At 59.2% G+C, this 13,115-nt stretch overlaps 1 protein-coding gene across 2 annotated transcripts in view; it reads left to right on the top strand.

Annotated features, from left to right (window-relative positions):
* The window catches only part of EIPR1 (EARP complex and GARP complex interacting protein 1), a 94,558-nt gene extending 82,507 nt beyond the window's left edge, over positions 1-12,051 (top strand). Inside the window, exons 6-9 of one of the 2 annotated variants that reach the window (XM_040992764.1) lie at positions 6,640-6,776; positions 8,903-9,070; positions 9,518-9,685; positions 11,482-12,051. In XM_040992764.1, coding sequence (XP_040848698.1) covers positions 6,640-6,776; positions 8,903-9,070; positions 9,518-9,685; positions 11,482-11,653 — 645 coding nt within the window. In that variant the 3' untranslated portion in view covers positions 11,654-12,051. Of the gene's footprint in view, positions 1-6,639; positions 6,777-8,902; positions 9,071-9,517; positions 9,686-11,478 lie in introns of both variants that reach the window. The other variant, XM_040992763.1, reaches the window with a different exon arrangement.
* The last annotated feature ends 1,064 nt before the right edge of the window (positions 12,052-13,115 follow it).

The raw sequence follows: 13,115 nt of genomic DNA, 5'->3' as shown, positions 1-13,115 counted from the left end.
TTATGATTTTAAAGGATTTATTTACTTTTATTGGAAAGACAGATATACAGAGAGGAGGAGAGACAGAGAGGAAGATCTTCCGTTGACTGATTTGCTCCCCAAGTGGCCGCAGTGGCCAGAGCTGATCTGATCTGAAGCCAGGAACCAGCTCTTTCGTGGGTCTCCATGTGGGTGCAGGGTCCCAAGGCTTTGGGTCATCCTCTACTGCTTTCCCAGGCCACAGGCAGGGAGCTGGATGGGAAGTGGGGTGGCCAAGACACTAACTGGCACCCATATGGGATCCCAGTGCATGCAGGGCAAGGACTTTAGCCACTAAAGTGCTGGGCTCAGCACACAATTATTTTTATATGATGTTATTTTAGTCTTCCAGTTAGCTTTTGAGAGGAAAAATGTAGGAGAAACCCCTGGCTAGGTGGCTGTGCCTAGCCTCTGAGTGTTGCCCACATTCCGGGCAGGGTTCTGTCTGGTGGCAGAGGGCAGGTGGTACACCTGGAGAAGCAAGCGTTTCAGAGGACAGAGCTGTTGACCATGTGCAGCTGTGACTCAGCCCTGGCACCGGTGGGGTCCTGTGCAGAGTGCCGACTGCAGACGCACAGTGACGACTGTTGTGCTTTGCCGTCGGTCTCAGGGCCGTGGCGGCTCGGCGGTGCCTTGGCTCTGCTGGGACGGGCAGGCCCAGTGGCCCAGGGGAAGCGAGCACCCAGGCCTCAGTGTGCACAGCTGTGTAGGAGGGAGCTGGGCCCACGGGACGGCGGGGTGTGACCCCTTAGGTCCGGCTCACAGCCTTGTAGTTTGGAACGTGCAGCCTTGAGGTCAGGTCTGCATTGTGAGCCTTACATATGATTTTTTCAGAAGTGGAGCAAAGCGCTTTTATTCTTCTTCTTACAAATGGAATCTTTGGTGGTGAGATGAACTGAAAATGAGGCTGCGTCAGATTCCCTCACGCGCAAGTGCGGAGGGGGCCGCTGACAGCCCTCAAGCTGGCCACCTGTGTCCCTCTTAGAACGTGTTCCCAGGTCGTGGTTCCCACTGGTCTGTGTGTCCCGCTTGCCCGTGAGCCATCTCCCTCGGGACCTGATCTGCAGGACTCGGTGCCCACCTCTGTCTTTTCCCCAGCGCCTCCTCTGAGCACAGGCTGTGGCCTCTGTCCTGGCCTGAGAGCACATCTTCTCCTCGGGGTCCCCAAGGGTCAGTGGGCCTCAAGGACTCGCAGGAGCTCCAGCCTTCCACTCCCACTGTTGGCCTGTGCACATAAGCACTGTGAACCACAGCCTGCAGCATGGCTTTGCTGCGCTCCCCTGGCGGCTCCAGGCCTGGGCATTCAGTCACAGTGAGGACGGATGCAGAATGCTGCCGCCTGGATGTGCTCCTGTACCTCAGGTCACCCTCAACCCTGCAGGGTGTCTCCTGGTGCTCCAGGAGGGAGCAAGTGACTCAGGAGCAGAGCTGGAGCTGGGAGAGGAGGGTGTGGCTACAGTGGTTCGAGGCCAGGTGGGGTGCTCACGGTCCTGCCAAGTGCTTGGTGCAAGTGCCCACTCCTCCACTTCCGGGCCAGCATCCTGCTAACGCATGCCCACGGGTGAAAGGACGATGGCTCGAGTACTTGGGCCCTGCCAGTCATACCAAGTGGGTAATTTCCCATGGCATTCCAGCCTGCTGACTTCCACGGGCCCCATCCCCAGCTACTGTGGGCATTTGAGGAGTGAACTAGCAGATGGAAGATCTGCCTCTTTCTCCTTCCCCCATCCTCCCCTGGAGCTGGGAATTGCAGGCTGCGCAGGCAGAGAGTCTGCCCCTGGGGTCTGCAACAGGTATCGCAGTTGTGGTGGTCAAGAGGGATTTGCTGCCAAACTCCAGAACTGGCTCAAGCCATGAGGGAGTCCCGATCCAGAAGAAAACCACCATTCAGGGCATAAAGTATTCCAGAGTGTGCTGGTTGTGCTGCTCGCCCATGCCGTTGGTCTTCAGCCACACTGTGCATCCTCCTGCTCCGTGTCACTGCAAGGTCCTTCCCACCTCGGGCCGGGAAAGCAGGCTGCTCTGCACCTCTGTAAGGACATGTGCCATGTGCCGTGGCCAGGGCAGCAAGCCCAGCTCAGGGAGGCAGAGTCTCAGGGTGGCAGCTGTGGCTGTTGTCAGCCAGTGTGCACAGGCTCCGGTGCCAGGAGACCCACAGCAGGGCTTCTGCCCTGTGCTCCATGTGCCACGTCCTGCTGTTTCCTCGCCTGGCTACCCTCAGGGCAGCCCTCCCTCTGGTCTCATCATCTTCCTCACGGGGGCGTCTGCTCCTCTGTGGTCTCCTCCCGTGTGGAGGGTTTCCTCCGTTCCACCCGCCCGTGTGGCTCTGTGGCTCCTGGTGGCAGGCAGTGCAGGCTTTTGTCTGTGGCTGGCTCGTGGAGAGATCCCCGCGTGAACGGCTGTGTTTGCTCATCGGGAGGAGCCGCCTTTGTTCTCATCCTGCCCTGCTAACGTCTGGCCTGCAAGGGCTTGTGGGATACCTTTAATCATCCCGCTTGGACCAGGATGCGCTGAATATTTCTCTTTAATGCTGAGAAGCCGACTAGCATGTGCCACGCACCCCGTGGAGTGCTTGCTGAGTTCTGTCTCTGTGCCACCAGGAAACCGAAAATCGTGATTGATTCACCATGCAGCGTGCGCCATGCTGTCTGCCCTGAGCAGCCCCTCAGAAATGGATGCAAAATCTCTTTCAGGTTTTTATTAAAATTCACCTTGCAGGCTCCTCTGCAGCTGGGGTGTGGCATTCTCCTTTCTCTGGGAGGGCACACAGTGGCGTGGCTGATGCAGACCTGGAGCAGGGTCTCGGCTTAGCCTCTCACCGGCGGGGTGGCCTGCAGCCAGCCACCTGCCCTCTCTGGGCTCTGCCTTTCCTGACTGCTGATTAGAGGGGGGGGCCTGGCCTGTGCCCAAGCTGTAGGGTGACTCCCGGTCTGCCCCCACTTGCAAGGGCCCCCCGGCCTCTGCTCGGTGCCTCATGTTCGTGTTCCTTTGCTATTGCCATTTCACAAGCAACCATCAGGTTTCCTGCTGCATGGCCACATTTACCTCCTGGGTTTTACATCAGCAACCCAGAGTCTGGGTTTGGTGAGATGTGCCCTCACGCCTAAGGTGCCAGGTGCTTGCCCTTCCCCAAATGTCTTAGACTGTACCCCCACCCTGGCTGTGGGATCTGCTTCCACTGTTTACCAGTGGCTCTGATGGGTCAGAAGGGGTCAGCTCTGTGGGTGTTGGCAACAGGTGGCACCGGCTTGCATGCCCCCTTCCCCAGAATGTGTGGAGGCCCTAGGACCTGGGGTGGCAGAGTTCGGTGCAGGATCCCACAGAAGCTGCCCTCAGGGTGAGCATTTGGTTTTTTGGCTTAAATCCCATGTGCTATGTAAGAGTTTGGTCCACTCCTGTTCAGCTCTGCCCAGGTAAGGGCTGCGTGACCGAGTGTCCCTACCTCCTGCCTGGGGACTCAGGTGAGGGCTCCAGGACCGGTGTTCCTGCCTCCCCCCTGGGGACCCGGGTGAGGGCTCCAGGACCCGTGTTCCTGCCTCCCCCCTGGGGACCCGGGTGAAGGCTCCAGGACCAGTGTCCCTGCCTCCCGCCTGGGGACTCAGGTGAGGGCTCCAGGACCCATGTTCCTGCCTCCCTTCTGGGGACCCAGGTGAAGGCTCCAGGACTGGTGTCCCTGCCTCCCCCCTGGGGACTCGGGTGAGGGCTCCAGGATCGGTGTCCCTGCCTCCCCCCTGGGGACTCGGGTGAGGGCTCCAGGATCGGTGTCCCTGCCTCCCGCCTGGGATTCCCGGCTGGCAGTCTTGGCTCCTGGCTTTAGCAGACCTGGTGCTGGCCACTAAGGACGTTTGGGGAGTGGGCCAGGGGAATGGGCTTTCTTTGTCTCCATTGAATTTATAGTACCGTGTAAAGATGCAACCTCATTTTCATCTTTCTGGAAGAACTGATATAATCAATATGTTTAATAGGAAATTAACTAGAACATAATAGTGATTAGAGAATATTTAGCCTCTAATCTATCCTGCTTATTGATCTTATTTTTAAGGTGCATTTCTTGTCATCGATGCATAATCATTAATGAACTTAGCTCTTCAGAAAGCTAAAAATGTCAAATATATAAATATTTTAAATGTTTTGTTTGGCTTTCTAAAGGAAGTTAAAACATTGTAAGTTGTAAAATTAAGGTAAAAGTTCAGCTCCCTGATACCCTTGATAACATGTACTTGAGACTCTTAAGATACTTTATGTGTTTGATTAATTGAAAGACATTGTTAGAGGGTGAGGTGGAGAACAGGAGTGAGCTTCTGTGCTCTGGTTCACTTCACAAATGGCCACTGCATCTGGGGCTGCCCAGGCCACAGCCTGGAGCCTGGGGCTCCGTCTGGGTGTCACGCACGGCTGGCAGGGCCCAAGTGCTTTGCTGGTAAGAAGCTAGACAGGAAGTGGAACGGCTCCCTGATGGGCTGCCCCCTGCAGGCAGCTCAGCCCTGTTTCTCAGGAGGCAGAGCCTGTTTCTGCCTGTTTGTGGCATCTGGTTCTCCTGGAGGAGCTGCGTGCCCTGACTGTGCCCGTGAGCTCCGACTCTTGCCCGGGTCTGGCACTGCCACAAGGAGCTCCAGCGGCACATGCAGAGGTGTCAGCACAGCCTTGCCTACACTGAATTCTAGTGGAAAGGGGGAACTCGGAAATCTGTCCTGCTGACAAGGGGAGTCACCTCTCTGTGGGCAGCGTGGTCAGGGTGCATGCCTGCTCCCTGGGTCTCTGCCTCTCTCTGGGTGCCAGGCAATGGGCTGTCTGGCAGTCTGCTCCTGGCTGTGGTAGGGTGGGCTGTGGGGAGCAGGTGTGAGGGGGCTATGAGGAGGAGTCCCTGTGACAGCAGCTCTCATCCCGGCACAACCCGGGCTCTAGACTCACATTGCCCTTTTGGGGAGCTGCTGATTGTGGGGAGTCCTTCAGCCTTGGCCCCCCAGTGCTGCTTCTAGTCTGCCTAGCCCTGGCTCCCCGCTCCCTGCTGCTCGGCTGCCTGCCGTGAGCGCTGCAGCCCGCAATGCCTGTGAAGCTCTCACGGGCTCGGCCACGTGCCCAGGCCCTTCTAGCCTGATCGTGTCCTCTCACGAGCCTGCGTGTCTGGTTTGGACCTCAGCCGTACTACCCGAGTCTCCATTCACTCCCACACCCCCTGCCGCTGCCCAGCTCCCCTCCAGCACAGGTATGTCCCTGTCGGAACCCCTGGGTGCTCAGCCCTTCCCTGTGTTCTGGTGGGTCCTCCTGGGCTGCCTGCCGTGGCTCCCCGTGCAGTAAGGAGCCGTGGGCACCTGTGGAGTTGAGCAGAGATCATGATGTCACTGTTGGACACGTTACACTTGGTATGTGACCATGAGGAGGACAGCGGCTGCTCAGTGCGGGACTTGTGTCTAGGGAATCTCCTCCGTGGGCCGGGGAGGCTTTCTGGGCCAAGTGCAGAACCACGGCTCTGAGAGAATGACCAGCAGCTCCTGCTGCTGCCGCCCCAAGAACTTGGGGTTCTGCAGCTAGACCATGGTTCCCTAAGCCACAGCTCCTGGGACCTAACTGGGCCAGTGTCCCAGGAAAGCAAGCTTCCAGTGTTGGTCTGAGCCATCTCTGGGGGAAGAGGCAAGCTGCTCAGAGCCCGGAGGACTTGGCAGGACCTGGGCAGCCAGGTCACTGTGCAGGGCCCTGTAGGACCCCGAGGCCCTTGGCAGGCAGTGCTCCTCGCCCTCCTGGGTCCCCATCCTTCACACAGGCCTCTGGGCCACCCAGGCTTTGAAGTGAAAGTGAAGTGGTCCTTCCTGGCCTGCCGGTCTTTGCCCAGCCCCAGTGGGGGAGCCACTGTCTTCAGCTTCCTGCCAGGGTTGCCTGTGTATGCTCTTCAATCCCTCCTCATGCGCCCAATGAAATGACAAAGTCCTTCCCTCTCTGGGCAAACGGGTGCTGGCTTCTGGCCCTGGCAGGACGACTGAGAGCCTTCCACACTGGCTTGGCCCTCAGCACCCTGCTCATCCCTGGCCTGCCTCACCTGGCGGCCAGCCATAGGCCCCTCGGAGGCTCCTAGGGTGAATTGGGGACTGCGGCTTCCATGCAGCGGTGGTCCGTGGAGGCAGAGCTGACCGCCTGCTTTTTTAGAAGCCTCTGCATGAACAAATGATGAAGTAAAAGGTGAAAGCACCGTGAAGTCTTCGGCAGGAACCCCTCATGGGCACATAAGTTATGGGGAGCTCCCCTGGCAGAGGCGTCAGCCCCGCAGGCAGTGCCCAGCGGCTCCCGGGCGCCTGCCTTGGTGACAGGGCAGGGGAGTTGGCTGGAGAGCAGCGTTCAAGTCCCAGGGTTCCTGCCGAGCTGGGGCTGCTTCTCTCCAGCCACGTGGGGCTCGCAGACCCTCACAGCAGAGGGCTTCATGTACTTTCGGTTGGTGCTGTGCTCAGTCTCATAGCTATTCCCAAATAAACCTCAAGCACTCTTGCCTTTTGTTGGAAAAGAACAAAGACATCCCGTCTCCCTCTCAGCATTCCTCCGTGGGCTCCTTGATCTGGGCCCTGCCCCTGGCTGCTCTGAAGTGCTCACTGACACCCTCTTTCTCCCCTTGCACCCACATGGCTCTCCCAGCTGGCGAGCTCCGCCTCCCTGGAAGGCAAGGGGCAGCTGAAGTTCACAGCGGGACGGTGGAGCCCGCACCACAACTGCACCCAGGTGGCCACGGCCAACGACACCTCCGTCCGCGGGTGGGACACACGGAGCATGAGGTCAGTGACCCTCCCCCGCCCGCCCACACTCATCTCCCTTCCTGTCCTTTGTCATTGGACACCCATGACATGCACCAGCAGGTGTGTGAGGAGGCACATGGCTTTGGTTCCTGTAGAAAGCCCTGTCTAATGCTGAGCTAGCACGTGGCTGCTGGGGAAGCCTCCAGGCTGCATGTCACTGTCCCTGCGTAAGTGGCCATCTGCAAGGAGAGCTCAGATGAGGACTTTGTGCAATCCCCAGCAGCATGATGCCCTGGCTCTCCGCAGGCCCCGGGAAGGCCCTGGCGGGGTCATCTGAGCATGTCTGTGCCTTGGAGAGGCGCACCTGTCAGGCCATGGTATTTTGTCATCTGAGTAATTACACACAGCAGCCAGCAGTTCTAATGGAACAAATAAGAGCGATTTTTCTGTTCCACTAGTGGTTTTGATAGGCAAAGGAGTGATGGCGGGCACGTCGGTTGCCATGGTGACGGGAGCCCGCATAGCTTTTTTAAGATACAGTTTATCCCCTCGGCACACCCTCATTTATCATTGAGCGGAAAAGGCGGCTGTCACGTAGCAGCTCAGTCTCTTCCAGGGTGGGGGCACGGCTTTAATCCGAGGCCCCCGTGAGAAGCCGGGGGCTGATCTGTGCCCACCCCTCCTCTGCAGCAGTGTGCCTGCACACGGGGGTGCTGTGTGCTGGCAGGAGCCACGGCCTGAGATGCAGCCCACCCTGCTGCCTTTGCTCTGCCCTCCTTGTTCCTTGAAGCGGGTGAGGAATTCCGGTGTCCAAGGTCGGGAAGCTAAGATATTGGGCAATAAGTGGACACACGTCCTGCCCTCCCCTGCTTTGTCCGCAGACGGGCTAACACCCGCAGTGGGTGACGCAAGACAGGGCTGTGGCTCCCACCTGGGAACCCCGACTCCCTGTGTGTGAGGGGCTGTGGCACAGGTGAGCGCTGCCTCTCGGGTGAGGCTGTGTGTGGCTGTCCGTGTTGCACTCCAGGGATCATCCGTTCCTACACTTAATCTTAGCCAAAAGGCCGAGCAGCAATGGCTCGTCCAATCCTTCATTGCAAACGTGTGCCTGGGTCATTTGAAGGGCCTTCGGGTTAGGGCCTCTTCCTTCAGGAAAAGAACATTGGGGAATGGCAGCGATGCCCGGTACGGATGCCTGTTCATGATGAAAAGGGGCTGAGGTTGGAAGGTTGCCCCGGGGAGAGGAAGGAGGGGATGGAGCTGAGCTTCCCGAGAGCAGTGCAGGGCACGCTGTCCCTGCTGAAGCAGTGTCAGGCAAGGGCACTCCGTGACCAGGGGGGATTGTGGTCCCACTGTGAGGGGAGGGAGGACGGTGCCAGGCTGGGGGACTATCCCCTCCTGGGGACTCCCAGCCGCAGAGGGAGCCGTGTGAGCAGCATCTGACTTCAGACCACATGAGGAGCAGGAGCTCTGGAGCCCCGAGCTTCCACTGGAAGGCATGCGTGTCATTTCACATGTGTACACAGGCATATGTGCGCATTGCTTGGCTGTGTGCTTGTGTGTGAGAGCATGTTCTCCATGCAGGGTTGTGACATTCCCCATGAGCTGGCTGCACAGGGCCTTCCGTGTGGTGTGCCTGGGGGCGTGAGCGAGTGAGCTAACCCCAGTGGGACAGACAAGGAGCTCGGATTTTCTTTCTTCTCTCTCTCTCTCTGCCCCTTCCTCTCTCCCTTCCCCCCCCCCGTTCTCTCTCCCCTCCCTCTCTCTTTCTCCCCCCTTTTTCTTTCCCCCCTTCCTCCCTCTCCCTCTTGCACTCTCGCTTCCTCCCTTCCTCTCATTCTCTCCCTCCCTGTCTCCCACCTGAGCAGCAGGACAGGTTATGCCACCCTCGTCGTCTGTCTTGTCCTTTTCTTTCCTCACCGTGTCCTAACACATGCCAGCTGTCTGTCCCAAAGGCGGTCTCCAAGGCTGCCACTGTCCTTCTGGCACCTGCAAACTGCTGCCATGGTGCGAGCACATGGGGTGCCCCCACTAAGCCCTGCCAGCCCTGAGCTGCTCCCTGTTAGGCTGGGTTGCAGTGCCTGGTGCCGTGGGCTCTGAGAAGCCTCGGGCGCAGTACTCCCTGGGTGCCCTGGGCCATCTGCATGTGGCTTGTTGTCCCTCAGTCAGGTGTACTGCATTGAGAATGCCCACGGACAGCTGGTGCGTGACCTTGACTTCAACCCCAATAAGCAGTACTACTTAGCGAGCTGTGGGGATGACTGCAAGGTGAAGTTCTGGGACACACGGAACGTGACGGAGCCTGTGAAGACCCTGGAGGAGCACTCCCACTGGTAGGCTGAGGGGCCTGGGCTGGTGGGCGGACCAAGGAGGGGTGCCCCTGGGCTTCCTGCGGCCCTGGGCTCTGGTGGGCAGGAGGCCTTCAGAATGACCGTCCTGTAGCTGAAGGATTAAAAAGCCCCGGATGACCACATTCCATCTGGCAAACTTCATGGGTCCCTGACTTAGTGCACACCTCCACAGGCTGGGTGTGCTCGGCCTCTGCGGCCTGGGCCCTGGACCCTGCGTGGTGGCTGCTGGTGTAAGTCAAGTTGTTGCTGATGCATCTGCTGCTGTGAACAGTTCCAGAGGCCCCCCTTCCCTTTGCAGGGTCAGGCTCAGCTCCACCTGCTGTGACTGGGCAAACCCAGAACTTCCTGGCAGCTGCGGCATGGGCAGGGAAGGTCTCCTTGCAGAGGCCACCCGCAGGAAGGTCACCCCTGCTATTCGTTCTTCCACAGGGTGTGGAACGTGCGCTACAACCACTCTCATGACCAGCTGGTGCTCAGCGGCAGCAGCGACAGCAGAGTCATCCTGTCCAACATGGTGTCCATCTCCTCCGAGCCCTTCGGCCACCTGGTGGACGACGATGACATCAGTGACCAGGAGGAGCACCACCCGGAAGAGAAGTAAGGACGCACAGGGACAGAGTGCCCCCTGCAGGCTGGGAGCCATCTTCTCACAGAGCTTTCTCTAATATTTATTTATCTGAAAGGCAGTTACAGAGAGAGAGAATGTTTCATCTGCTGGTTCACTCCCCAAATGACTGCCATGATTTGGGCTGGGTTCAAAACCAGGAGCTTCTCCAAGTTCTCCCATGGAGGTGTAGGGACTAAGGCCCCAGGCCATCTTTTGCTGCTTTTCCAGGCCTTCCAGCAGGGAGATGTATCAGAAATGGAGCAGCTAGGACTGAAACTGGTGCCCTATGGGATGGCGGCACTGCAGATCGTGGATTCATTTGCCACGCCACAATACTGCTCCCCCCATCACCTCTCACTGTGGGTGGGCCTGTCCACACTGCAGGTCCAGGTGGATTCTCTGGGTGGACCTGCTCCTTCTGTCTGGTGTGGCTCACAGCTGGGGTGGTCCTTTGCATGTGTCTTCCCTTCCCTTGCCATATACCTCTGTGAGAGCTCTCAGATGGCCACCAGCTCCAGCCCCAGCTTGGGGATGATGACAACTGACCTTCATCCACCCGGGGTGCTTCCTGGGAGGGACACATTGTGATGGGCACCCTTACCACCTTCAACTTGGGAGCGTGCGCTCAGAGGCACTGGCCCTTGGAGCCCTCAGCTGACATGCAGTGGAGCTGGCACCCAGTCCTGCTGCGTCCTGGGCCTGGCACACATCCTGCCTCGTGCTTTTAAGCCTAATTGCTTCTGTGATGGGGAGACTTCCCAGGCCTGAGCTCACCTTGCACCACACAGGGTCCTCAGTCCCCTGTCTTAGTCAGGGCCGGCCAGGCCTCGTCGGGGCTCCTGTGGAGTGGAGCACGGGCTGCTGCTGTCTGCAGGAGGAGAGGTGGAGCCTCAGGCTGGGCACTCGCAGGAGCCATCCTGTGCTCCCCCGGGGGTTCATACTTGTGTTGGCAGCCATTTGCTTGTGGAGCCTGAGAGGAGGCGGCTTTGCAGTGAAGCCTGAAGAATGGGGACAGGTTGAACTCTAAGACAGAGGCGCATCTGAGTCTGTGGGAGCACGTCCTCCAGGTCCCCTTGTCTGGTCACACATGGGGAGCCCTCTGCAGTGTCCGTCCCACTGCCATGTGCGCACATTCAGAGGAGTGGGGCTTCCTCCTCAGGGAGCCACAACCTGGTGGGGTCTCCGTGGTGACGCAGGGCTACTCCCGTGCAGCCCGCATTACGGAGGGAGCAAGGCTGGGCTCCAGGGGTACACCAGAGGCCTGGCTTGGTGTTTGTCACAAAGCCTCAGCTGACCAGTAGCAGGTTCCCCTGCTGGGAACCAGGCCTCCTTGAGATAGCAGCACCAGAGATGGTAGAGAGGGTGAAGTGCGTGCCTCGGGGCCAGCCCTGGGGGAGGAAGCTGCACAAGCACTCACGTGGGGTTTTCTGCTGCGCACCAAGGGCTGGGGACCTGCAGGTGGGTAGCCTTGGTTGCCAGTCTCGGGCACACAGGCCGAGGTTCCCCACTGGCACAGGCCCACGTCCCTGGCTCGGACCCTGTGTGCTGGGAGGATACTCCTTCTCCTGCTTTGTGAGTACCGTGTGTCAAGGGTGCTGAACGCAGTGACTTGCTCTTGGATGGGAGGCGAGAAGCCCAGGGGGCTGTGCGACCGGGCAGAGGGGCCTCGTCCCCGTGGTGCCTGGCCCCCTCGCCGGGTCCTCTGGTTTGCTTCGCTGACAGGGTCTTCCCCACCATCCGTGCTCCTCCTCTTACATGCTCCTGTCTGTGTGCTGGGTTGCAGGAGCAAGGAGCCGCTGCAGGACAACGTCATCGCCACCTACGAGGAGCACGAAGACAGTGTCTACGCTGTGGACTGGTCCTCGGCTGACCCCTGGCTCTTCGCTTCGCTGAGCTATGATGGGAGGCTGGTCATCAACCGGGTCCCCAGGGCTCTCAAGTACCACATACTGCTCTAGCCGCAAGCTGCAGCCCCTGGCAGCGTGCGGCGCCTTGGAGGCCAGCAGCGGCCAGCAGACCCGTGCTGACAGCAGTGCCACCTGCCTCCCTCCTGGGCACCAGGAGGAGCCACCAGCAGTCTCCTCCCATGCCATGTGGTCCTGCTCAGCTCCTGGCTTCCGTTCAAGGGGTGTGGGGAGTTCCACTTTGTACAGAGAAAGCCCTGTTCCCGCCACGTTACACATCTTTCTGTTGAGAGTGGAAAGGGACTAAAGAGAGGGAGGCTGTGGTGTGGGTGCCCGGCTGTGGCCTGTGCCACACTGGTCATCCTGGCTTCTCACTGCGGCCTTGGGAGGGCTGCTCCCTGTCGTGCTGGGAGTCGGCCTTGGCTTCTGCTCTGTGCTCCTGGGGACTCCCTCCCCTCCTTGGGAGCCCTAAAACACTGATCAGAGCCTCTTGCCCATTGCCCTCTCTATGGGCCCAGCTTCCTGCCACCTGACAGGCCCGGTGCCCTCACGGGTGCTGTGTGGCCGCCCGGTGTCCTGGCCTGCTGCCTGTGGGTAGATGGGTGCCTGGATCAGCTCGCAGCACCGTCAACTCCAAGTTTAACTTTTTCATTGCAGACCTCCGTGACAATACAGATCCTTTAAAACCTCTGTGGCTGCTGTGCTTCCTAGGTGAGCCCAGAGGGGGCGACCTGAGGGGAGATGAGGGCCGGGGCCCAGGGTTTGGGACAGCAGGGTGGCCACTGCCCTGCTCAATCCTGGGAACTCAGTTGCTGTAAGCCTTGGCACAGGCAGGCCCAGGACACACACCATCCCCAGACACTGCTCCCCTCCCCTCCACGCCTGTCCTCATGCTGGTCCCACCCTGGGTCTGTCAGCCAGGACCTGGAGTGTCTGAGCTCATGTCATCTGAGCCCAGGTCATCTGTCTGCAACACCTGGGGTTCCCTCCAGTTGCTCCCACAGTGCGTTGGGGCCGTCGAGGACCACCCGAGGTATGCCCAGTGCTTGATGATCCTGCATAGAATTGCCGCACACAGGTGCAACAGGATCAGACATCTTCATCTAGGTAGGGGCAGCAGGCCCCAGCCTGTCCCCTTATCTGTGGCTGCCACTGCAGTGGGCAGCAGTAGGGGCCCGTGGTGATCGTATAGTGTTTTCCTGGGCCATTTCCTCAGAAAACGTCACACCAGCAGGGGCGAGTCCATGGAGGTGCTGCTCCTGTTCCCCAGGGTGCTGCCTGGTCTGCAGTCTGCTGCAGCCCAGTGGCCATGTCTGCACCTGCCCAGGTGTGCAGCAGCTCCCTGGGGGCCCTGGCAGGGAAGCCTGTTGTCACAGTGTCTCTGACTCCCGTCATGCCCCAGTCCACTCTGTGGCTTCTGTCTCCTCGTCCTCCAAGTGGCTTCTGCTGCAGTGCCAAAGGTAGGAGTTGGGAGAAAGTTTGGCCATCCATTCAGCTGCAAGCTTTTGGTATCATA

The sequence above is a fragment of the Ochotona curzoniae genome, unplaced genomic scaffold, assembly GCF_017591425.1.
Source record: "Ochotona curzoniae isolate NIBS_2020 unplaced genomic scaffold, NIBS_Ocur_1.0 contig_883, whole genome shotgun sequence".
NCBI classification, from domain to species: domain Eukaryota; kingdom Metazoa; phylum Chordata; class Mammalia; order Lagomorpha; family Ochotonidae; genus Ochotona; species Ochotona curzoniae.
Note: the sequence above shows the minus strand (reverse complement) of the source record. Positions and strands in the feature narration are given on the sequence as shown.